The sequence below is a fragment of the Ochotona princeps genome, chromosome 3 (genome assembly GCF_030435755.1).
Source record: "Ochotona princeps isolate mOchPri1 chromosome 3, mOchPri1.hap1, whole genome shotgun sequence".
NCBI classification, from domain to species: domain Eukaryota; kingdom Metazoa; phylum Chordata; class Mammalia; order Lagomorpha; family Ochotonidae; genus Ochotona; species Ochotona princeps.
Window position 1 is genome coordinate 101,960,251 of NC_080834.1, and position 24,363 is coordinate 101,984,613.

The 24,363-nt window shown below is 41.2% G+C and overlaps 1 protein-coding gene across 5 annotated transcripts in view; it reads left to right on the forward strand.

Annotated features, from left to right (window-relative positions):
- Nucleotides 1-24,363, forward strand: part of MAP3K13 (mitogen-activated protein kinase kinase kinase 13) — a 175,096-nt gene that overhangs the window by 96,945 nt on the left and 53,788 nt on the right. For 4 of the 5 annotated variants that reach the window (XM_058662178.1, XM_058662179.1, XM_058662180.1 and 1 more), the window contains one exon: nucleotides 23,624-24,183. In XM_058662178.1, the coding sequence (XP_058518161.1) occupies nucleotides 23,709-24,183 (475 nt within the window). In that variant the 5' untranslated portion in view covers nucleotides 23,624-23,708. Of the gene's footprint in view, nucleotides 1-4,726; nucleotides 4,866-23,623; nucleotides 24,184-24,363 lie in introns of those variants that run through there. The other variant, XM_058662182.1, reaches the window with a different exon arrangement.

A 24,363-nucleotide genomic window follows, 5' to 3' on the forward strand; every position in this document is an offset into this window, starting at 1 on the left:
GAGGTTGGATCTGATCAGTCTGTCTTCTATCATTCATGACGTAATAACACAAGGTTTTGCACATGCCCTGTATGTTTACTGATTTAAGGAATTAGAAGGACTACTGTGGTTCCTTGACAGGATTATCTCAGATCCTTAAAGCAAGGGTTATAATCCACTAAAGTCAAGCAGCCAGTTGATGTCTGTTGGAAACATTTTTGACTCTGAGAATCATTTATGAAAGAAAGAAATAATGAAGAGCTGTAAATGGAGATGAAGCCCCCTAGAATTAGTTCCATAATTGAGTAAGTCTGGGTGAAAGAGTATCAAAGTCCAAAAGAAAGAAGACCTTAAAAAGACTGGGAAGTCCCAGAGAAGCTAGCAAAAATTCTAAAACAGTTTGGAGTCAAAAACAGGAAGCCCAGAGTACTACTTCACTTTCAATTTAGCCTTTTCTAGCCAGCAATTTACCTCTCATTCTTCTTTTGGTAGCACCTTCCTTAATTCAGTTACACCCTCGTGTCAACACAAGGCTTGAAATAAAGCCAGCAACACCAGAGACACTTAGAAGTATGCAAGCTTTTGTTTTTTTGTTCTACTTTAATTGTCATACTAAATACTAGCCATAGTGAATTTGTCCTTTCTCTCAATTCTCTTGTAGTATTAGGGAAAATGAGAAAAATAAATCGAAATCTGAACCTGAATCTGAACTACTGGGATTTAAAACTAATCAGACTATTCTTTGAGCCTCTCTGTAACGATAGCCAAATATAGCTTCTAATTTTGTCCAATGGTATTAGACATTTGTAGGCTATGGGAAGAAGCCACTAGTCCCAAAGACTGTATTACAGACATTGTCCAAGGTTTTTATAGGGTTAATTTCTAAATAATTGATATAAAGGCTTTATGATCCTCCTTAGGTATTTAATAATGATTTATTTTTGTATTTTTAGTGTTGCTGCTGAATTCATTTCTTTATAGTGAAACTGAATGCATACTCCATTAAGATACCTATTCTCACTAATGAACCTATTTGCTTTTAGGCTGGGCACATAAAAAGGGAGTCTGGGAAGTTCTTAAAACTAAAGTTAGAAATCATAAAATAAATTGGGATCATCTCAGCAGAAATGTAAGGTGTGTTCCCACAGAAGTTTTTTCTATTAAGGTAATGTTGAAAATAAATATTTAAACCATGCCTGGGAGGAAAGAAAATCATTGAAGTACAATGGCAACCTAAAGATTGTAAAGGAAGGATACTTTGACTTGATTTGTCTGTCCAAGTGAGAGACAAGGTTCATGAGCTGATTGTGCATTTGTGACCCCTCAGGACATTAGTAATGTTTCCTTCCCCATCTGCATTGTTGCCATCAGCAGACCCTGGATGCCATACCGATTCTGGGGTAGAAATCTCAAAGGACGGCTTTCAGATTCGGATAACATACAACTTTGGTACTAATCTCTTACCTCATTTTATTCTCTGGATGCATGATTATTAATTTTCATTTAGAAACACATGAGCTACCACTCTTAACAACTCTTAAAGGATTCTAAGCACAGAATAAATTCTAATGTACGCAAAATAGAGAATTAAAACTGTAAAGTAATATCTTTATATTTTAACAAGGCTTGCCACAATTGAATGGACTTTGTCCAAGTCAACCTAGGCAACGTGTCATATCAGTGTTGTTGGAAGGCGGCTATTCTGGTGGTTTGTATTATTCACTATTTGGAATAGCTTAGGGAGTTTAATCTTAGCCCTGAAGTTAGGGGGAAGCAAAACTCAAGTTGATCTCTTCCTCACTCTCTGCCCCTGTTATCCATTAGTTCATTTTCTGCACTTGTAATTTTGGTTTTTTTTCTGTAAGTGATTTTTATATAAATGGAATCAGAGGACATATAGCCTTTTTGTTTTCTCTTTTAGATTTTCTCTCTGAGTCTTTTGAGATTCATCTATGTTGTTGCATGCTGTAGCGGTTTTATATGTCTAATTTCATCTTAATGAAATTTGATGTTTGGTAGAGGACAGCAGAAATGCAGTGTTTGTCTTTGATGTACTGTATTTTACTAGAAATATTTTTTAGCAGTCATAGCAAAAAAATCAAAAAGTGGGATTGAAGAGTAAAAGCTTCCAAATTTCAAGTTAAAATTTAACTTATTTTGAGTGAGAAATGCCAAAAGAGAAAAATCATTCGAAAATTTGGTAGTCATGTTTATAGTGAGCACTCAATCAAGTGCCTATCAGTTTGATTCAACTATATGACACCCCACAAAGGGAAGTTTGTTATCTCCTGTGTACCACTGAGGCAACTAGTGTTCAATGTATTTATATAACTTGTTGGAAGCTTTATAGTTGATGAGTAATAGAACCAAACATCAAGCAAGACCTTCTACTTACCAATTAACAGTATAACATAAGCATAATGTAATGATCATGAAGAAAACAGTTATTAATAATATTCTGGACGGACGGTGTTAGATTCTGTACTAGCAAACTCGTGCAAGAATCAGGCCTGGGATCATCTCAGATGTAGTTTCTTTGGAGATCCCTCCAACTGAACTGCTGATCTTAGAACCCCAACCATGAAGAGTCTGTCAGCCAGTGGACTCTGAATAGGTTTCATTGCAATTGGAACTGAGAAATTAGCAGCAATCCAGAACTGATGAACTATCAAAACTGCTTGAGCAGGACCCTCTGAGCGCACCTCCAGTTGGGGATATGGGATGGGTAGGAGGCTGGGTGGGGCTTTTCCCTTTGTTTCTCCCCTGACCCCAGATACAGGGAAAAATGATAACATTAGTGTGGAAACAATGGTATTACCCACTTTCACCCTGTAGCCCTTGACCCTTTGTACCCTAAAAACTAAGTAAGATTTAAAAATAATAATAATAATAATAATAATATTCTGGCCTTAATTTTAGTCTGAGTTCTTACAGTCCCAGGGAAGCCTTGAGTTAACAGTAGGTTATTCACTGATTAAATCTGCTCAATCTGCTGGAGATGGCCAACTCACTAACTGGGGTGCACTGAGGTAGAAATGAAACAGAAACCAGTATCTTCCTCTTCATCTACAGCAGAGAAGTGAGTGAGACTTGCAGCATACATCAGGGAAAATGTTGTTGGAAGGCTGTTAAGGTATTCTGGTGGTTTCCTTTCAAAGAAAGAGCAGAGTTAGAAACAGATCTGATGGGAATGGAGATGATTCGAGGGGATATTCTACTTTAGGATGGCAGGCTAGAACTCCTAAAACCCATCAGGGTTGAAAAAATAAAGACTGATGTTTGTAAAATCATAGTATGCAAATTATGGAATACTAGCCTTCAAGAACATCAACTGAAATTTGCAGGAGTTTTGGGACAAGTTTTTTAAGTGGTACTTCTAATTTTGGGAAGCAATTTATTACCTGTTTTCATTAATTAATATGACTTTAGTAAATGCCTAGTACTGGGGAAAGCAGTAATAAATAGTCCCTACCTTAATAAATTCCTTATCTAAAGAGAAACACTGATGTTTAAAAATCATAATCATTCATAATAGTAAGTGCTGATGATTTTTTTAAAAAAGCAATTATTCCCCCCTCAAAGCTTTGTCAGAAGCAGACTGGGAAGCTAAAGGGACCATTGGCATATTCTTAGCTTCAGCAGGTAGAGTAATCTTTCCTTAGTCTAAGCTTACACGATGTCCTAACTATAGTTCCTGCTGTGCTGTACTTTAAGAACAGCTAGACATAGATAGACATGAATCTACATCAGCCATTTAAAATAAAGCTAAAACCTAGGATAGGCCCTGTGGTGTCTGATAAAGCTACTACTTGGGATGCTTGAATCCCACATCAGAGTGCCTGGTGAGGAACCAAACACTTTAGTTCCTGCTATCCATGTAGGAGATCCAAAGGTGTATCTGGTTTTGGACTAGCCCAGTCCCAGCTGTTGTGAGTATTTTGAGGACTGAACAGGTAGAAGTCTCTCTCTGTCTCTCTATGTCTCGCTTTCAGATAAATAAAAGTAAGTAAATAAAGCTAAAAAAAAAAAAATATGGCCAAAAAGCAGAAAATAAGAGGAAGAAATGTTCCTACATAGAATAGACATCACAATCCCACAATTAAGATTTCTGGTTTTCTCATAAGAAGAGCTTTCAAGCTTTTGAACAAAACCCACCCATTTATTATTATTTTGCACACAATTCCAACAAGTTTAGTTATGTGCTTTACAATGCTGCAGCAAGTACTAACCACACTAAAAGATTTGTTGAACATTCTACCTACTCAGGCTGCTTTACTAAGAAATCATGAAAGTTGATGGCTAATCAGTCAACTAATAGCAGACATCATGTCAGAAGAAACTGAAATTGGCTTAAACAAGTACAATCAGAAAGTAATCATGAGTGTTTCAGGATTCTTCACTTTGCAAAGAAATAGAAGTGTTACTTCAAGCAGTAATTTCTGTTGGTGATTTTTTTAATGTTTACTTTTTAAAAAATATGATTTACAAGCTCCTTTTTAGAACACATATGGAAACCATAAGAACTTGTAATGAATTCAAGTTATGATTTCTGAAGGGAGGCAGCTAAGTATATCCTTAAATTCTCTTCTCTATAGTACTGATCTTTGTGGTGATAGCTTACTTACTGTTTCTGTCACAGATAGTTTATTATTCTGCATTTTTCTGTCCTTTAGAACCACCTTATGAATGTATTGTTTTCAGCACTTGCACTAAATATTTAATGTGTATTGATGTGCTCGCTTGCCATCCTCATTTTGGACAGAGGGGACTTCTCAAGGATCTTTTAGTAGTTTGCTAGATGGAAACTGCCCCAATGAATAATTCAAAAGTAGGTATGGATTACTCGCTAGTAGAGTCAAATTCACGTTCCAAAACAGTGACATAAGGTAAGTGAAAAATTATTGATCGTCACTGATTTCAAATTTCTACTCTTGGTAAAGTTCAAAATATTCTACATGTATTTTTTTCCTGGATATCATCTTGATTGAATCATCATTAAAATATTTAAAACTCAAAACCACTTCAGAACATAGAAACAATGTTAAAGGAGAGGTGTAGGAGACTGAAAGGAAAGAATCTCATACAAGTTTGGTTTAATTACTTTTGTCCTGAAATGTGACATTGGATCCATAGTCTAGAGTTCATTATTTCTCTTGCAGTTTTCTTTTTAAAATTTCTCTATTTTTATTAGGAAGGCAGATTTACAAAATGAAAGAGAGAGAGAAAGAATCTTCCATCTGCTGTTTCACTCCCCAAATGGCTGCAATGGCCAGAGCTGAGTCATTTCGAAGCCAGGAGCCAGGAACTTCCTCTAGGTCTCCCATTTGGGTGCAGTGGCCCAAACCCTCCCATGTGTGCATGGGGGCCCAAGTTCTTGAACCACCCTCCATTTCTCAGTTTATAAGCAGGGAGGTGGACTGGAAGTGGAGTGGCCAGGACACGATCCGATGCCCATATGGGATGTCAGCACTGCAGGTGGGGGATTAGCGTGCTACACCTCTGCTCCAGCTCCTCTCCTGCAGTTTTTGTGCTGTTACTGTCTGCTTCTGCTGTTACTTACATCTTCTCTGACAAATGACATGGATGTTGGGGATTTGGTGGAAACTTTGGGTCATATTCATCTGTTCCTGCATCAGTCTTCCTCTAGTTTTCTGCTGTTTCACCCTCTCTGGGCCTATGGATAGGAATGTCAAGAAGTAATCCAATTTCAGTTTTAAAATTCTCCACAAATGACTATTGAACTTACACAGACATTTGAAATTTCTTCTTCTGGAACATGTGATGATTTTACAAACCTGACTGTGATCCCTTGGAAAATACTTTTCAAAAAAGTTTCTTCTTTAATTTGAACTTCATGAACCATCATTTGACTAAGTCATCCTTATACGAAAATAATTCACATGTATTATTTAAAATTTTTGATTGCAGATGTGTTAGTTTAAAGGAGTTTTGTGTGTTTACCAAACCTTCATGTTCAAAAGGGAAGCCACAATCTTTTTTTTTTATTATTGTATTGTTGTTGACAATCTTTACATAGTTAATTACGGTTAAAGAACAAAAAATAAATAAATAAATAAAAGGTTCAGGGAGTATAGGGAGGTGGGTAATACTATTTTGTCCATATTGTTTCCATCATGTATCTGAGGTAAAGGGGGATATTGAGGGAGAAGCCCCACCCATTTTCCCACCCACCCCAAGTCCCGGATGTGGGGCATGCTCTGAGATCCTTGCTCAAGTGGTTTTAATAGTTCTCAAGTTATGAATCGCTGCCAGTTTCGCTCGATGAGGTTGTCCACTGATTGATATGGTCCATCATAAAGTCTCCGTTTGCCCCATATTTTGCTGCCAACATATAGCTGAGATGAATGATTGTCCTGTTCTGTCTTCTGTCTTTTCTTGGTTAGAGTTCTGAGTCCAGCAGTTCAAGTGGGGAGATCTCCAAAGATACTTTGAGGTATTCCCAGATTAGTTTCTTGTATGTTCTAGCAAGCACAGGACCCGGCACAGTCCATCACCCCGATCAGCTGGTGGTTGCAATTGCTGGGTTGGTTCTGTTTTCAGTCCCGAGTTGCACTGGAACCAATGGGTGTTGCAGTCCAGTCTGGTTCGGCCCTTACATCAACCAGTGGGAGCTGCAGCCTAGTTGGGGCGACCCACAATAACCCCCACCAGGCCCGCCCCCTACCCTGGCTTGCCAGTATGTGTAGCAGAAGACCAGTCTGTCCCCCATCCCATTTGGCCCTGGTACTTGTCAATGGGTATTAAAGCTTAGTTCTATCTAACCAACTCAACCATCCAGCCCTCACAGATGTTGTTGAGTGCCTCTCTATCTAGCCATCCCAGTCCCCGTCCTAGTTTTCATGCCCTCCCACGGGAATAGTGACCCAAGAAGGGGGAACCCACTTTTTCCCTCCCAGGTCTCTCTGTCCCGGTTTATGCACTCTTCATGTGGTTCTGTGATTTGACTTGACAGAATTAGTCCCCAGTGCCAGCTTCTGCCAGCTGATGCTGCGGCCCTGATCTAGTCCACATGCAGCGCACAGGTGTTGTAGCCTTGCTTAGTCGGGTCTGTCTCTATCCCAGCCCACGCTCTCCAGTGAGAGTAGCTGTCCGGCGAGAGGACCAGCCCCTTAATCCCACTGCCAGCTCTGCCCCTCCCTTCCTGGATCTCACGTGTGCTGGTTGGGTGCTGTATTCATATCCAGTACAGGCAACCACGCCCTGGCATTCCATACTGTGTACTGGCTTTGTCGCGATCAAACCCGGCTCATCCCACACTCTGTTCTGGTGATTGGATTTGCCAGTGGATGACATGAACTGATTCAGCCTGGTCTGCTCCTGACCCATGCCGAATGTATGCCAGTGGGAAACTTTCCATGGCCTATTCTGGGCTGTTTCCTATCATGCTTCTCGCGCTTACCTGCAGGGACTGTGTCCTGCCAGAGGAGTTGCCCAGGCTCCTCCATCAGAACCCCTCTCAATGCCAGATTTTGCGCATGCCAGGGGGTCCTTGAGCCAACCCTACTCGGTTCACCTCCTGTCCTAGCAGGAACAGTGGCTTTTCCTGGCTGGCTTTCACCCCATTCAGGTTCTTGTTGTTGGATGTTTCAGCCCGGCCATGTGGGAAGCCACAATCTTAACTAATCCCCACACAAACCAATGTATTAACATGAAAATGATGCATGGAACAGTGCTAGTCCTAGAATTTTCTGTGGTGATAGAAACGTTTTATTTTGCACTACTCAGTATGGTTATCACTAAGCACTTGTGACAATAAAGCATTTAAAATGGGCTAGTACAACTGAAACATTGACTTTGTACTTTAATTTATGATTAATTTTAAGTTAAATGGCCAGGTGTGACTAGAAGTTGCTATGTTTAGAGAGTGCAGGTGTAGCAGTGGAAGGTTAGAATGGAGGAAACTAAGAAAGAGGGCACATTTTAGAATTCTCCATTTAACTGTTTGTTGCTATCAATTTTTATATTTTATTGTAATTTCAAGGCCAGACATAAATATTTCTAGATTTTTATAACTTAGATCTTTTATAGATAGAAGCTCATTTTTATATCAGCAGTGGAGTGCAGGAGTCCAGCTCCAGCTGAGTTCGGAGCTCAAGAGGGGTGCGTGAAATAGGCGTAGAAAGAAGAAGAGAGACGGACCACTACAATTCCAAGATCATTGTGGACAATGCGAGAAAGCTGTCCACTTTATTTATACAGAAGCAGTACACGATTTTCTTTTAGGGGCAATTTGACACAGCTTCAAGGGGGACACAATTTACAACAGCTTGAGAGGTGAGTGAGGAAGGATTCCACATTCCTTGCTTATCTTGGCTTGCCAGTCCGCACCTGCTGTCCTCAAGTCTGGGTTCTATCCTTGGCATACCTGTGACAACCAGACCCCTACCTTGAATTATGTATGGATTAGTAAGTTTGGGGTCTTGGTTTATGGGGATTAGGGGCCATTGGCACTAAAGGCCATTAGGCCTGCAAGAGTTATAACAGCGGAAAGAATTGCAATTAGCAATGAGCCAAGTTTACTCCATTTAAGTTTCAGCTCTACAGTGGACAAGTGAATGTTTCCAAAGACAGTTCTACAAATTGTTTCACCTTAAGACAGGGCATTATCCATTCAAACGTTGCAACCAAGAATTTCTCAGTAGACAACACATCTTATTCTGTAATACACTCCTACTACAATTTTTATTCTACAACATATCCATCATTTAATGGGAGAAATAAATCAAAAGAGAAAAAACAAAGATCTAAGACAAAAAGTTTCAAACATTAAATTCCTCTACAACTGCAGGTTCTACAACCTCATAAATGATTAAACAATAATGAAAAGTACATTTTTATGATGTTAGTAAAATCACCCTATATTTCCTCTAGTTAAAAAATTATGAAAGCAGCTAAAGCAGCTACATTTTCTGTGTTCTAAAGAGTTGCAAGTGCAGGCTAACCTTTAAGGTCACAGTAACTATATCTTTTGCCTTAGCAGGATAGCCTTTAGGGTCACAGTAGCTGTGTTTTTTGTCATAGCAGGATGGCCTTTAGGGTCACAGTAACTATAACAGGATAGCTTTTAGGGTCCCAGTAACAGGATAACTTTTAGAGTCCCAGTAGCTATATTTTTTGTCATAGCAGTTTCAGCCCATACTCCCATCATTTCCGTTAGTTTGTAAAATTCTTATCAAGCCATTTCCCGGAAAGCATGCTAAATGTCTGCACCAGATTTTATGGCAATGGGTAGGCACACAATAAGGTGTCTGGAAACAGCATGGGCTTAATTGTACTCCTGTGCGCAGTTAAAGGCCCACTCACCAAGACATTATCAGTAACATTAACTCTTAAGCTCATGTTGGTTGTAAAAGCCATCTGACAGGGACAAACAATGCCTCAATAGATTACAAAATTCTTAGTGGGGTGGTTGAGTGTCCATGCAAAAGGGGGTGAAACTGTGTCAAGGTGGTCAGAGAGAAATCCGCTGAGCCCTGCCAAACAGCTGGAAGCTCCCCTGGGCCCTGCCAAGCAGGGAGCTGTTCTCTTCACACCTTCGTGTTATTCACACCTACTGCATGGACCCCAGCAGTGGAGTCTTGTGGTTAAGGACTTGGGCTGAGCTCAAGCCCTGGAACTTGGTTCAACCTCTTTTTTTTTTTTTAACCAATTAATAGCTGTAGATGAGTTATTTCTTTTTTTTTTCAATTTATGAAATATTTGTTTATTTAAGAGAGAGACCTTCCATTTCTTTCTCCAAATTCTCTTTAATTAGCCACAATGGCCAGTGATGGGACAGATTGAAACCAAGAGCCTATAACTAAATTCAGGTCTCCCATGTGGGGTTGGGTACCCAAATACCTGGGCCATCTTCTGCTGCCTTCCCAGGCACTTTGACAGGGAGCTGGGTTGGAAATGGAGTAGCTTAGGCCAGAACTGGCACATTTATGTGTAGATGAGTTATTTCAACTGTGTCCCAATTTTTTTTCCATCCATTATGATCAGGGCTAATAATAGTAACTTTCCCAAAGAGCTGATGTAAGGATTAAAGAAGTTGGGCCCAGCACAATGGCCTAGAGGTTAAAGTCCTCGCCTTGAATGTGCTGGGATCCCATATGAGTGCTGGTTCTAATCCCGGTGGCCTTGCTTCCCAACCAGCTCCTTGCTTGTGGCCTGGGAAGGCAGTTGAGGACAGCCCAAAGCCTTGGGATCCTGCACCCGCATGGGAGACCTGGAGGAAGTTCCTGGCTCCTGGCTTTGTGTCGGCACAGAACCAGCCATTGCAGTCACTTGGGGAGTAAATCATCGGACGGAAGATCTTTCTGTCTCTCCTCCTTTCAGTATGTCTGAGTTTCCAATAAAAAATAAATAAATCTTTTTATATATATATATAAAGGGATTAAAGAAGTTGCTATAGGGGCCTGGCATGATGTCTCAATGGCTAAATCCTTGCCTTGCACGTACCAGGATCATGTGGGTGCCAGTTTGTGTGCTGCCTGCTCCACTTCCCATCCAGCTCATTTCTTGTGGCCTGGGAAAGCAGTTGGGGATGGCCCAAGGCCCTTGGGACCTGCACCTGTGTGGAAGACCCGGAGGAGGAGCTAGGAGGAGGTTCCTAGCTCCTGGCTTGAGATCTGCTCAGTTCTAGCCCTTGTGGCCACTTGAGGAGTGAATCAGCAGATGGAAGATCTTTCTATGTATGTCTTTCTCTCTGTAGATCTGCCTTTCCCATAAAAATAAATAAATCTTTAGAAAAAGAAAGAAGTTGATACAGGAAAACTACTTAGAGCAGTGACACTCCATCTCAGTAAATGTTAGCCTTTGTCATTAAGATACTGTTTATTGCACCAGTGTGTATCTAAAGTTCTATCATCGCAGAACAAATTGCATCATGCAAGACCTTCAAAAAGTTTATGAAAAATGCATATTGTGGAAAAATATGTATGGATTTAAATACTTTATTTAGTTCCATTTTCCATGAAATTTTTGAAGTACCCCCATATTACATCAGGTCCTGGATTAGGCAGTAGGAATAAATAGGAAGATAAAGAACAAGATACAGAGAAAAATAACACTTGATTCTACTCTCATTGAGTTTAAAACCTCTGGGAAATTAGTCGTTTTTCTTAGAAAACTGATATTACAGCCACTCACTGCTTCCTTCAGCTTGAAGAATCTCTAATTGTTCCATTTGTAAGCATAACCTGAAAGCAAAGCAAGGATGGCAAAAAGACCTGGGCTGGCATCTTGCCTGCTGTGCACAGGTAGGATTTGACCAGGCCACATGGGTAGCACCTACAGAGTCATGAGAGTTTCCTCATATGTCACCAGAGGTCCATCAGTGGAGCTTTCCAATAGCTCTGTATATCAACTACTGTGGATTCTTTGGCCTTAATGTTATATATTGTACAACAAATGCAGAATGTATTATATTCATGTCTCAGTTATATTGTTAGACAACAAGTAGGCAATCCATGTACTGACAGTGAATTTCGTGAGGAAAGAGAACTTTGGTCATATAATCTCATTCAAAAAGATTTTTCCTTTTTGCTCACTTGATTAGAGATTGTGAACTTCCCATCACAAGAGTCAACCGACTCTTAATTAATCAACACATTACCCATCACGTCTTCATGTGGCATTTTTACCTGAAGTCTTCAGAAAATTTGGGAGAGATATCTATTATGAAAATGCATGGGTTTTAATTTTTTCACCAAAACAAACTTAGAGTTTTTAAAAGTTACTTATATGATGCACATAGGGGACATACAGAGAATACTCCCACCAACTAGTCTACCTCCCCCACTGACCACCTACGGTGGCCCTGACTGGGACTGAATCCTGGGGCTAGGGATATAAGTCTCCCGTATGGGTGGCAGGAATGCAGTCACTTGGGTTGTCACCATTACCTCCCAAAGTCTGCATTCGCAGGAAATTAAAATGAGAAGCAGATCCAGACACCAAACTTAGGTACTATGATATGAAACATGGGTATCCCTTGGCTGGGATCTTAACTGTGAGGCATAGTGACTACAGAGTGATCCAAATGGTCCCCAAGCCTGGGGCCAATAAGCAGTGTCACATCTTGAAAACTAGGCCGTTGCTTATTTACAAGCCAACCTGCTCTACTTAACCACGTGAAAATAAGTGATCTTTTTATTATAAAAATGGAGCTAGCCATCCTTTTGTACCATTTTTAGGGTTGCCTTTTTTATGAGTATATCCCATGAGTATATATTTACAATTATGACCATTTATAATTATAGGATATAAATTGTACTATAGAATATAATTTTCCACAATTATATTATTTGACCAAGGACAAATCTGCTGCTTTTGGAGTATTGTTAGTTATTTGAGAGACAAACGTGGAGCCCCACAGCAGCTGAGGCAGAGCTAGCAATGGAGGCAAGATGCAAGTTCACAATCTCTGTCTCCCATGTGGATGGCAGGAACCGTCTTTGAGCCATCACCCCTGCCTCCTATGGTCCACCTCGGTGGGAAGCTGGAATTGGGAGCCAGAGCTAGGGATGAAATCTGTATACTCCAATGTGGGAGTACTGTACTAGATTCCCCCAGTGTAGGACGTGGCCATCTTAACCACTACACTAAATGCCCACTCCCAGAACAAATCTATTTTTAAATATGTTTTTATTTGAGCTTATCCCTTTGATTGCAGATAATTAATTAACTAATTAATAAACATTTTAGAATAAAAATATACTTGTTTAGAATACAAATAGCAAACATTTATTGTCTTTTCTCTGTGCTAGGGAATACATTAAGAACTCTACAAATATTATGTCTAGGCCTCATTAGAAACCTAAGAAGATACAAGTTGTACATTATAGCCCAGTTTTTCATTGTAAATAGTTTTAATTATTTCATGTATTATTCCCATCCTTATTCTCCTAAAGTATGTATCTTTTGAAATGTCAAAGTTCCAAAAAAAGGAAGGAAGGAAGGAAGAAAAGTAGAAAGGAAGGAAGGAAAGAAGGAAGGAAGGAAAAGTCACAAAATAACATTAAGGAAAAGAAGGAAAAAGACTTAACATTTACTGAATGCCTGCTTGATGCTTTTATCAGGGACCAACTTAAGTTCGTAGTTCTACATATCTTATAATCCTACTTCTGAAAATTAGGTTATTTATCTTTTTCTTTTCTGCAAACAACTGTCTTACAGTTCCTAAAGATAATTCCTTACCACGAGTTGTTTTTATGATCCTAAATGTAAGAATTTTTTGCATTAGTATGTAATTTATTGGACTCTCAAACTTGATAATGACATAAACACTCTTATATGCCTTTGTTTCAGTTCTCTTAATCATGATTCTTCTGTATTGTCTAGTTTGAATATGATTATCACCAATAGAAAAGATAATAACAATTAGGAGTGATGAGCTTTTCTCCTCTTGGCATCTTTTTTAAATTCATTTTTTTCATTTTGAATTTGTAATTATCCTGAATCTTATTTGCAAGTCTAAACACACACTGAAAATTTCATTTCCTTACAATGTCCTTAAAATTTTATGTCATTTTTCATGTCTTATAAATGTGGTAAAGTTGACTTAGTGGTCTGTATTTTTAAAGCAACAAACATTTGGATTGGGAACTTGAATAAACAAACAATGCCATGTTCATCATGCAAATCTGGGAAAATACTAGAAAATGTTGAACATCAGTGCATCCAGCATACTTTACCATAATTAAATATTCATAATCTTAACCAAAAAGATCAGTATGTGGTAAGCACTGAGTCAATATTTTTGAGTGCATATTTGCTGAATGAAATGTTATGAGGAAGACAGAATGAATTAGATCTATGGATTTTAGTTAATGTTAGATTTTAAATGTCCTATTTACTGGAATCAGGAGATAGGGCAGTTAACAGAGCATGAGGTGTAAAGGCATGAATGTGGACTAGTTTTTCTATCTGATTTGAAATACATATCTCTGATTTTGTAACTTCATTGGAAAAATTTATATATATCTGGTAAAGTTTGTTTAAAAGGCGAGGAAATCAAAGCACACATGGCCGTGTTTGAGGATAGAATAGGCAGGAGGAAGAAGGTGGGAGAGAGATGTTTCTACTTTGATCTTATGTCCACCTGCGCGTCAACTGGCTGCTAATGACCCTGGAATGGTGAAGATACCCTATTTCTTAAACAATCAGATCCAGAGCTGAGAGGCATCAAACCTGGAAAGATCATTTTATCACATTACCATGAACAAATAACCTCCTCCCAGTTTTTAAATGGGATTGATGCCCCTAGTGACAGAAATTCTCTCATGCTCTCAAGCTTGCTTCACTGATGTTACAGAAATGACCAGAAGACTAAGATGGTCATGAGGCCTTCATTCCAAAAAATTGGCAAGAATGTGCCAAGTGAAGATAGCTAGGGAAGAGTTCAGCAACGATCATTAAATCTTACAGCAATGTTTAATTTTTTTTTACTCAGAATGAGCATAGTTAATATATTCCTGTCCCACTTCAGGATAAGCAGGTTTGAATTGCCTGTGATGCTAGCAACCCATAGCTGAGCACCAGGTCAGGTCCCAGAAGCTCCACTTCCAGTCCAGCTCTCTACTAATGCACTGGGAAAGCAGCACAAAATGGCCAAAGTGCTTGGATCCCTGCCACCTATGTGGGAAACCTAGATGGAGATCTGGGCTCCTGACTTCAGCCAGGCCCAGCCCCAGCCTCAACCTCAGCTGTTATGGCCATTAGGCAAGTGAACCAACTGATGAGACTTCTCTATCTTTTCTCTGTGTCACTCTGCCTTTCAAATAAATAAAATTAATCTTGGGGGGGGGGGGGAGATTGATTTTTATCTCCAGCTCCTAACTCCAGCTCCCTGCCATTTCAGAATCTGGGATGTAGCAGTGGTGGGAAACGTGGGTTGTGTGCCTGTCTCCTGGCCTACCCCAGGCCGTTCAGCCATAGGGGCCATTGTGGGCTGCCAGCAAATGGGGCTCTCGCTCTCTCATATCTCCCTTTCCCCCCTCTATCTGAATCTTTCTCTTTTGTGTCTATGCCTCTCAATTAAATAACATTGTTGATATAAATAAATGTTTTATTCAATTTTACTCACATGAAAAACTGTATTTGTGGAATTAAATCTTCCCAAATTGATTATTTACTCATTTTTATGATCTAAAATTCAAAATATGACCATGATAAAATTTTTCATGATTAACAACGCGGGAAAAGATTACATAATTAGAACACACACACACACAATTTTGTGGGCCGAATTTTCTCTTCTGTTCCTCTTTCTGTGCTGTGTTCTTGGGATCTTGGCACAAAACCAAGGTAATTTCCAGAAACTGGCAACACCGCTGCCAAATGCGCAGCTGCTGCTGTCTCCAGCTCTGGTCTACCAATTTTGTACAAACCACTTCCTCTTCTTGGTGCCAAGAAATTCACAGGGCAAAGGGAAGTGCTTCTTGAGAGCAGAGAAGGGCGCTCTGCTCTGCACAGATGCGGGACTTGCCGTCTGAGTCGCTGCGCTGCCGCTGCTGCCATTGCCGCAGCCTTCCCAGCATGCCTCCTGCTAGCCCAGGGGGCGCACCGATCTGACCCTTTTGCCCTCCTGGCGGTCCTTCTTTCTCCCATCAGCCCCTTAGGATTTAACGCTCTTGCCTCCTTTCCTTTCCGTCTCCTGTGAATACACTGTTAAGTGTGAATACTTGTAGATTTAAAGAATTCCTTCCCACGGGGATAAACTGCACCAAATTTAGATCGGGACAGAAGAATGGAAAGGGTGTAAGACAGCCAGACAGAGGGTGGAGCCCCTGGTATTCCCGTGGGTTTGCGCTTGCCAAGTTTCTTCCCCTTGCAGTGGCAGCGTGTGAGTGTCGCACAAACACAGGTAAAAAGTATGTGTGTTTTGAATCTCCTACCTTCCTCTTGCATGTATAATCAGCTCTGATTCCATTTGAATACAGTCATGATGCTGATTTTTCTTCCCCCCCATCCACCCCTTTGTTCTTGCGCCTCTCATCCACCTACATTGTTGGCCCACGATGCACTTGATGTTCGCAGGGGGAAGCCTGTTTGACTCCACGTCTGAGTGCGCACTTTAGGTCTACCTTACCTCTACCCAATCTCAGAGCAGCACCACAGGAATGCAGGACTCAGCCTGCCACTGCTGCTGGTAGAAGCAAGGTCACCCCTCCCTACCAGGGCAGGTGCTTGCATGTACCTCCAGGGTAGTGCATTCAGTGCTCCTAGAGCAGCAGTGTGAGTTACTGTGATTTTTGTCATCAGCAGTTTGAATAAACTGACAGCCAGACTAGTGGAAGGAGTGAGGCTGGAGGAGGTGCCCTGTCCCAGCTTTCCCCAGTTAGTTGCTGGTTGGATGAAGCAGCAGTCTGTCTGCAGGGTGAACTGGCATATGTGCAAGGAGGTGGAGCCATCTATTCCTTCAATGTCCTGCCTTCCTTGAGCCTTTAAATATCAAACAGTGTATGATAACTGAATAGACCCATTTTTCCATGCTGACAAGAACACTTCCACTTCATTCTCAAGCTTAACAGCTCAGAGGGCAGAAGGGATTCCCAAACACATGTGTTTTTCCTAGTTTGTGTGTGTGTGTGTGTGTGTGTTTGTATTCCAGTGTGGTGCTCCTGAGTTGGAAACTTGGGTTTAAAACTGACAAAATGGGGCCCGGCGCAATGGTGTAGTGGTTAAGGTCCTCGCCTTACAAGTGCCGGGATCCCCTATGGGCGCCGGTTCTAATCCCGGCGGCTCTGCTTCCCATCCAGCTCCCTGCTTGTGGCCTGGGAAAGCAGTCAAGGACGGCCCAAAGCTTTGGGACCCTGCACCCGTGTGGGAGACCCGGAAGAGGCTCCTGGCTTCGGATTGGCTCAGCTCCAATCGTTGTGGCCGCTTGGGGAGTGAACCATTGGACGGAAGATCTTCCTCTCTGTCTCTCCTCTCTGTATATCTGCCTTTCCAATAAAAATAAAATAAATCTTTAAAAAAAAAACCTGACAAAATGGAGGGTTTGCTAGGCATTAATGCAAAGTCCTATAGTTTGATTAAAAATAATAAATTACGGGCCTGGTGCGGTAGCCCAGTGGCTGAAGTACTCGCCCTGCCCGTGCTGGGGTCCCATATGGGCGTTGGTTTGTGTCCCAGTAGCTCTGCTTCTCATCCAACTCCCTGTGGCCTCAGAAGGCAGTAGAGGACATCCCAAAGCCTTGAGACCCTGTACCCATGTGGGAGATCCGGAAGATGCTCTGGGCTCCTGGCTTCAGATCAGCTCAGCTCTGGCTGTTGCAGTCACTTGGAGAGTGAACCAGCAGATGAACGATCTTCGTCTCTGTCCTTCTCTTTGTATATCTGACTTTCCAATAAAAATAAATAAATGTTTTAAAATAGTTATGATAATAATAAATTACACAGACCAAGCATGTGGCTAGAGTTCACATCTCCATTTGGATACCTGCACTATTCTTGGGTTTGATGTGAGCCAATAGTACAGATGTGCCCTGTGTGCCTCGTTTAACCAGGAGTCCCAGGCACGATGGCGGACCATAAAGAAATGCAGGAAACAGTGACCAAGTCCAGTGGTGTGAGATCAAAAGAGATAAGGCAGAGTGGAGTCAAGAAGGCCAAAGGCGAGAGCCAGCCGAAGCTTGTGGTCAGTGATCAGGAAGAAAGCAGAAGGGTTGAGTAATGTCAAAGCTTAGAAAACGTGCAGTGGCAGAGGGGATCAATTCCCAGAACAGCTGCTGCTGCAACAGAGAGTTGAGACTTGTCTTCCTTTTTGCTTTTTATCTTTCTGTTGCTCTCTGCAACAGAATATAGTTTATTTGTTGTGGAGGGCCGTGTGGGGATCGGGAGAGTCCAGAGAAATTCTCTGAGTATATAATAACTAGCTCCTTCATAGTTGGTGACCTTCACAAGGATAGGACCTGTCTCCCAGAGACTACCTGGTACAGGAGAGAGCTTTAGGATTAGGAAGAGTAACCTGGCATTCAGTCCTACCTTGGTGGCCTGCATACAATATTCCTGTCTCCAGACTTTATTTTCTTTCTGTGAAAGGCAAGACTAATATCACCTGTTCTATATTCCTTACACAAAGAATCACATGTTCAGACCAAAGGATCAGAGTGAAGGGCATTTTAACAGTACTTTCAGGAAGTGATGAATTATCCTAAGAGGTTCCTCTGAGTTTTTTTTTTTTTAAAGGCATTTAGGAATCTGGATTTTGCGCTATTCTTCACTTACTCAATACAGGACCCTAGAAAAGTGTCTTACTTCTCTTGTAAAATGGCAGTGACAGTATTACAAAGAACGTAGTGCTGAAACTGGCTTACATGCCAACTAGTAAAAGCTGTTGTCAAATATTTAGAAACTTTATAAACAGGCTGATGAGCTATTGCTAGCTTGAAATCTGCTACGGTGGGAGTATTTATACCTGGGACATCAGCAGACACTACAGATTGGATTGTTGTGTTTTGGAGAGCTGATGTACCAGTACTTACCTGTCTACCTGCTTATATAATCAGGACTCTTAACTGAAAAACACTTTGTCATATTTATCATTAATAGTAAGACTGAAAAAATAGTAAGACTGACAGTAATGTTTCCTGGCCATAGAGCTTAGCCCAGTGCATGGCTCAGCTCCCATAATATTTCATAAGGGACATCTTAAATTCAACGTATATGATTTTGGAACTCCTGCCCTGAGATATTTGAACCTCCATCTTTAGCTCCCTCCATCTTTAGCTCCCTCCATCTAGCTCCACTCTAGGGCCCAGCGTGGTGGCCTAGCAGCTAAAGTCCTCGCCTTGAACGCCCCGGGATCCTGTATGGGTGCCGGTTCTAGTCCCAGCAGCTCCACTTCCCATCCAGCTCCCTGCTTGTGGCCTGGGAAAGCAGTCAAGGACGGCCCAATGCCCTGGGACCCTGCACCTGTGTGGGAGACCTGGAAGGGGTTCCTGGTTCCCGGCTTCGGATCGGCGCAGCACCTGCCGTTGTGGCTCACTTGGGGAGTGAATCATCGGATGGAAAATCTTCCTCTCTGTCTCTCCTCCTCTTTGTAAATCTGACTTTGTAATAAAAATAAATAAATCTTTTAAAAAATGCCACTCTACAAAATATCTTTTGGACATCACATAACACTAATAAAGAAATCTAGCTCAGTGCACGATACACAACAGCCCTTAAATTCTGTGTATCCATAACTGGGCTAATTATTTCCATCTCAAACCTTCTCAGAAGAAGTATCCCATACTTCAGTTACTAACAGTTTCTTAGAAAACATTTATTTCTTTCATTTTTTTTTCCTTCTTTGTTCTTTCTTCCTTTCTTCCTTCCTCCCTCCTTTCTTCCCTCTCTCTTTCCTTCTTTCCTTCCTTCCTTCTTAGCTCCCTTCTTTCATCTTTCTTTTCCCCACCCTCCAATGCCTCATCAGTTTCCAGATCCTACCAGTTCTGCCTCTCTTTTTAACTTATTTTATTTCATTTTATTTTTAATGTTGTTGATATGGTTGAGAAGAATGTATGCTCATGTGGGCCACTGATTAGGGTCGGAAAGGTCAAGTTTTGAAGGAAAGAGGGTGGAACACATGTTTCCAATTTTTTTTCTTCTTAAAACTCCTATATCTGTGGTAGGGTGGGAAAGGGGACCTGCTCCTTGTTGTCAAACTACATCAATGCCCAGGGATGGTGGATGACTACTTGGTGTTGTCTTAGAGACCCCAATGTGGGGAAGAATATTCTGAGGGTGTTACTTGAGTGGTTTTGATATTTCTCAGATGTTTTAGTTTTGTTACTCAGGGTTGAGAAAGTCTTTCCAAAATCTATTGGCTGACCAAACCCACCTTACTGCATCCACACACTGAGACATTTGCTACAAAGCTTGGTCAGGAGAGTTATCCAACCTGTTCTGCTTTCCATTTTCTAATGAGACTCTCTATGTCCTCTGCTGGCCTAGATGAGCTGGCTGTCATGTCCCTCATACGTGTGGGCATGCTGTCCACTGCATGGGCATCAGCAGATGAAGAAGCCCATTTGCACTCCAAGGTCAAACTGCATGTCTTGTGATTTTCCCATTAGCTGAAGTTCAAGTCCAGAGATCTAGTTATGAAGTCCCTCAAGAAACCTCACAAGTGGCAGGTGGGCAGCAGGGAATGCTATATAACCCAGCCCAGGTCTCCCATGTGAGCAGGTGCATTAGTCTGATCTAGACTACCTGGTCTCAACCCTCTCATGTACCTAAAAATGCAGTGGTCCAGCCCCTATGGAAGTTCCCAGAAGTCATTCCATACCTGTAAAGTACTTCCTCAGTGGCCCCTACTCCCACACATACCCAAATCACCTTCCCCAGGCAATCCATAACCTCCTAACTGGTGTGAGCCCCAAGTTCATCTTCCAGTAGGGCCTGCTGACTCCTGGCCTAACGGGGGGGTGTGGGGCCCATCCATTCCCTCCAGTATGTCTTAAAAAAAGAAGATAGGCAGTTATGCTGGCTCACTGGTATAGTTAACACAGAATTGGCATTAACCAGACTGAGGATGCCTGCCAGCTATTTCTCCCTGGCTGCTTTTCTCCCAGTAGTGTAACACTTGCATAGGTACAAGGCAACCTAAGCAGTTGCATACAGCCAGGGCAATTCTGCCTCTAAAATGTATGCCATATGCTGCAGTGCTATTGTAACTGCCATGGTTCAGGCCCTTAGCATTTCTTACTTGGATTCTCTACCTTCTCATTGGACCTTCAGTCTTTCCCTTTCAATCTTAACCATTACGCTATCGCGCCGGGCACATTCCCTTTCAATCTAACCTCTACTTGTATAGAAGTGAGTTTAACTTGAAATCTAGTCAAATTACTCTCTTGCTAAAAATGCATGAACAGCCATAATCTTGAGAATAAAATCCAAAAGGTTTAAGCTTGTCATTTGAGTCCACCATATTCAGACTGTTGCCTTCCTATTCTTAGAACCATCTGCTTCTCCCCAGTACGAATTCATCTGCTCCATCTCTCTTCCCTGGAGACCCCTAATTCACTGCTCAAGATTCATTAACAGCACTGAAGTGTCAGCTTTTTTTAATCTGCCTTTTCCCCCTTTGCAGAGTGAGATCATCCTTATAATTAGACATTCTAGTTTCTTAATACAGAAGGAATAATCATTATGTAGGGATTTGCAAAGAAAATCAATGTTTAATAAACACACTTTGGATAAATTTAAGATTGACTTCATATGAAATGGTCAATTTAGAACTAATTTTTGTTTGCAGAGATTAGGTGATCGCAAGAAAATAGTGGTAATGGACAAGCAAGAATCAAAGAACAAATGTGTGGTTGAGTGTTGTGATACAATTGTTTAAACCACTGCTTGGAATGCCCATGTCTCATTTCAGAGTGCTTAATTCGAGTTCCAGCTTCCAATAAGGCTTCCTGCTAATGTGCCTGAGTGGCAATAGATGAAAACCCAGGTACCTGGGTTCATGCCAACCACATGAAGTTGTTGGCTTCTGGCTTTGGCCTTGCCTAACCCTAGCTGTTGAGAGCATTTGGGATATAAATCAGTAGATGAATTATCTTCTTCTCTCTATTGCTGTGTCTTTCAAATAACATAGATAAATAATTCTTACTCAAAAAGGAACAAATTTAAACACCTGGGGATTAGTTGTTGTGCCCAGATTTGGTGCAGTGCAATAAAAATAAATTTTGTATTTCAAGGGTTTGTATTGTAATATTCACAAGACGTTTATCTACATGAGTTAATGAATGCCTTAGAAAGTGATTTGTGGCATAGTGAGTAAAGCTGTGCCTGCAATTCAGGCAATCTGTTTGGATTGTTTCAAGTCTCAGCTACTCCACTTCTGATCCAGCACTCTTCTAATGTACCTGGGAAAGCAGCAGAAGATGGTCCCAAGTGCTTGGGTCCCTGCACCAATGTGGGAGACCCAGAAGAAGCTTCTGGCTCCTGGATTCAGCCTGGCCCATTCTTGGCTGAGCCTGATTGATGCACCCATTTGGGGAGTGAATTTTTGGGTGGGAAATCTCTCTGTCTCTTCCTCTGTTTGTAACTCTTCCTTTCAAGTGCATAAATAAATCTTTAAAAAAAAAAAGAAGAAAAAAGAAAGTGAATCCTGATAAAACCTTAAAGCAAAGGGAAAATAAGAGTAGCATCTTATGATCTCGCAAGATGTGGTTCCTGATAAAAATATGTATATCATATCACAATTTCATTTCCCTTGTGGAAAAAGAAGTATTTTTTTCTGATGGAAAGTATAACAGATATTAATATCAAATGCATGTAATACCCTGAAAATTACAAACATATAAATTTCTTCCAATCTAAACCCCTAATGGTTTGAATATTATTAATTCTTTGCATGTATCCTTCCAGTGTTTTCCTTTATGGGCATTTGTCTTTTAAAAACATTTTTAAGTTAGTGTGGTATATACAGTTACAACCTACTTTGTAAATATTAATGTTATATTAGTAAATATACTTCTTTAAAAATTTTATTTTTATTTAAAAGGCAGATTTACAGAGAGAAAGAAAGACAGAGAGGGAAAGGTCTTTCATCTGTTGATTCACTCTCCAAATGGCCACAATAGCCAGAGATGAGCCAGTCTGAAGCCAGGAGCCAAGAGCCAGGAGCCTCTTCCACGTCTTCCACACAGGTGCAGGATGCCAAGGCTTTAGACCATCTTCCACTGTCCTTTCAGGCCACAAACAAGTAGCTGAATGAAAGGTGGAGTAGCCAGGTCACAACCAGTGCCCATGTGAGATGCCAGTGCTTGCAGTGGATGATTGGCCAGTTGAACCATCACACCAGCCCCAATAGATGCTCATACAACATAATTTTGATTGCTGCACTGAATACCATCATGTGAAATAAACCACAATTTAGCCAATCCTTGCTGTTTTAATGCTTTCTTGTATGAACAGAAGTGTAGTTGCAGGCATCCTAAGAAAGGATAATCTCTTTTTTTTTTTCTACAGTTATTTATTTGTTCTAGCTTAGTCCTTTGAAAAAATTTTTTTACATGATCTGTTTTTTTTATTAAATTTATTCATTAATTACATTGTGTTGTAATTACATAGAATCTGGGATTTTCCCCCCACCCTCCCCCCATGGTGGGTTCCTCCACCTTGTTGCATAACCATAGTTCAAGTTCAGTTGAAATTCCCTCTTTGCAAGTATATGCCAAGCATGGAGTCCAACATCTTATAGTCCAGTCAAGTCCAACTACTTATTGGGTAGACCCTCTCTGGTCTGAGGGCAGAGACAGCAGAGTATCATCCCGGTCAAATAAAAGCACTAACATACCATCTGCAACAATTAACATCGTTATGGAATTAATTGACATGGTATTGAGCAGTCAACATGTTAAAAATAAATGCGATTTCTTAACCACTTTCTGTGACCCCCCATTCACAGTTCAATTTTAGTTTATATTCGACATATGACATAACATCCATAACATAACATGTTATGCTTAACATCATATCATCTTAAATTAAGGCAAACATGTGGTATCTAACCTTTTGGGATTGGTTCATTTCCGTTAGCATTATGGTTTCCAGTTTGGCCCATTTGGCCACAAAGAACTGCATTTTGTTTTTTTTAATAGCTGAGGAAAGGATAATCTCATGTCTCCTCCTGTCTTCCCAGGTTTTGGAACCCTCTCTTACATCAGAACTGTGTTCTACCACTCCTCTGAGTGTCATCTCAGGACCCTGGCCACACCCATGGCACTATGGCCAGCCCTCAGGAGCGCCTGAGCTGCTCCTCTTCTCCACACCAATCCTCGAGTGAGCAGAAAAGCCTCAGCGGACTACAAGATGAACTCACAGCCATGGGGAACCACCCTTCGCCCAGGCTGCCAGAGGACCAGCAGGAGAAAGGGGTGGTGCAGACAGAGCTGCTGGACAGCATGAACAGCCCCATCACTACAACAGTATTGACCAGCGTAAGTGAGGATTCCAGGGACCAATTTGAGAACAGTGTTCTTCAGCTAAGGGAACAAGATGAACCAGAGGTGGCCATGTCTCAGGGGAACGGCCATGCTGTGGATGGAGAGAGCACAGGCGGGACCGAAGATGTCAAGATTCAGTTTAGCCGGTCAGGCAGTGGCAGCGGTGGGTTTCTCGAAGGACTGTTTGGATGCTTGAGGCCTGTGTGGAATATCATCGGGAAGGCATATTCCACTGATTACAAACTACAACAGCAAGGTAAGCCACAGGATGGGCTAGGAAGTTATTTCTTGTATGATCACACTGTGCCATGACTTATATGACAATTAACTAGATGATCTTTGACCTGTATTAGGTAAGTTGAAAAAGTAGACCAGAAGCCAGCATTGTGATACAACGGCAGGTTGGGCTGCTGCCTGTAATGTCAGCATCCCCTAT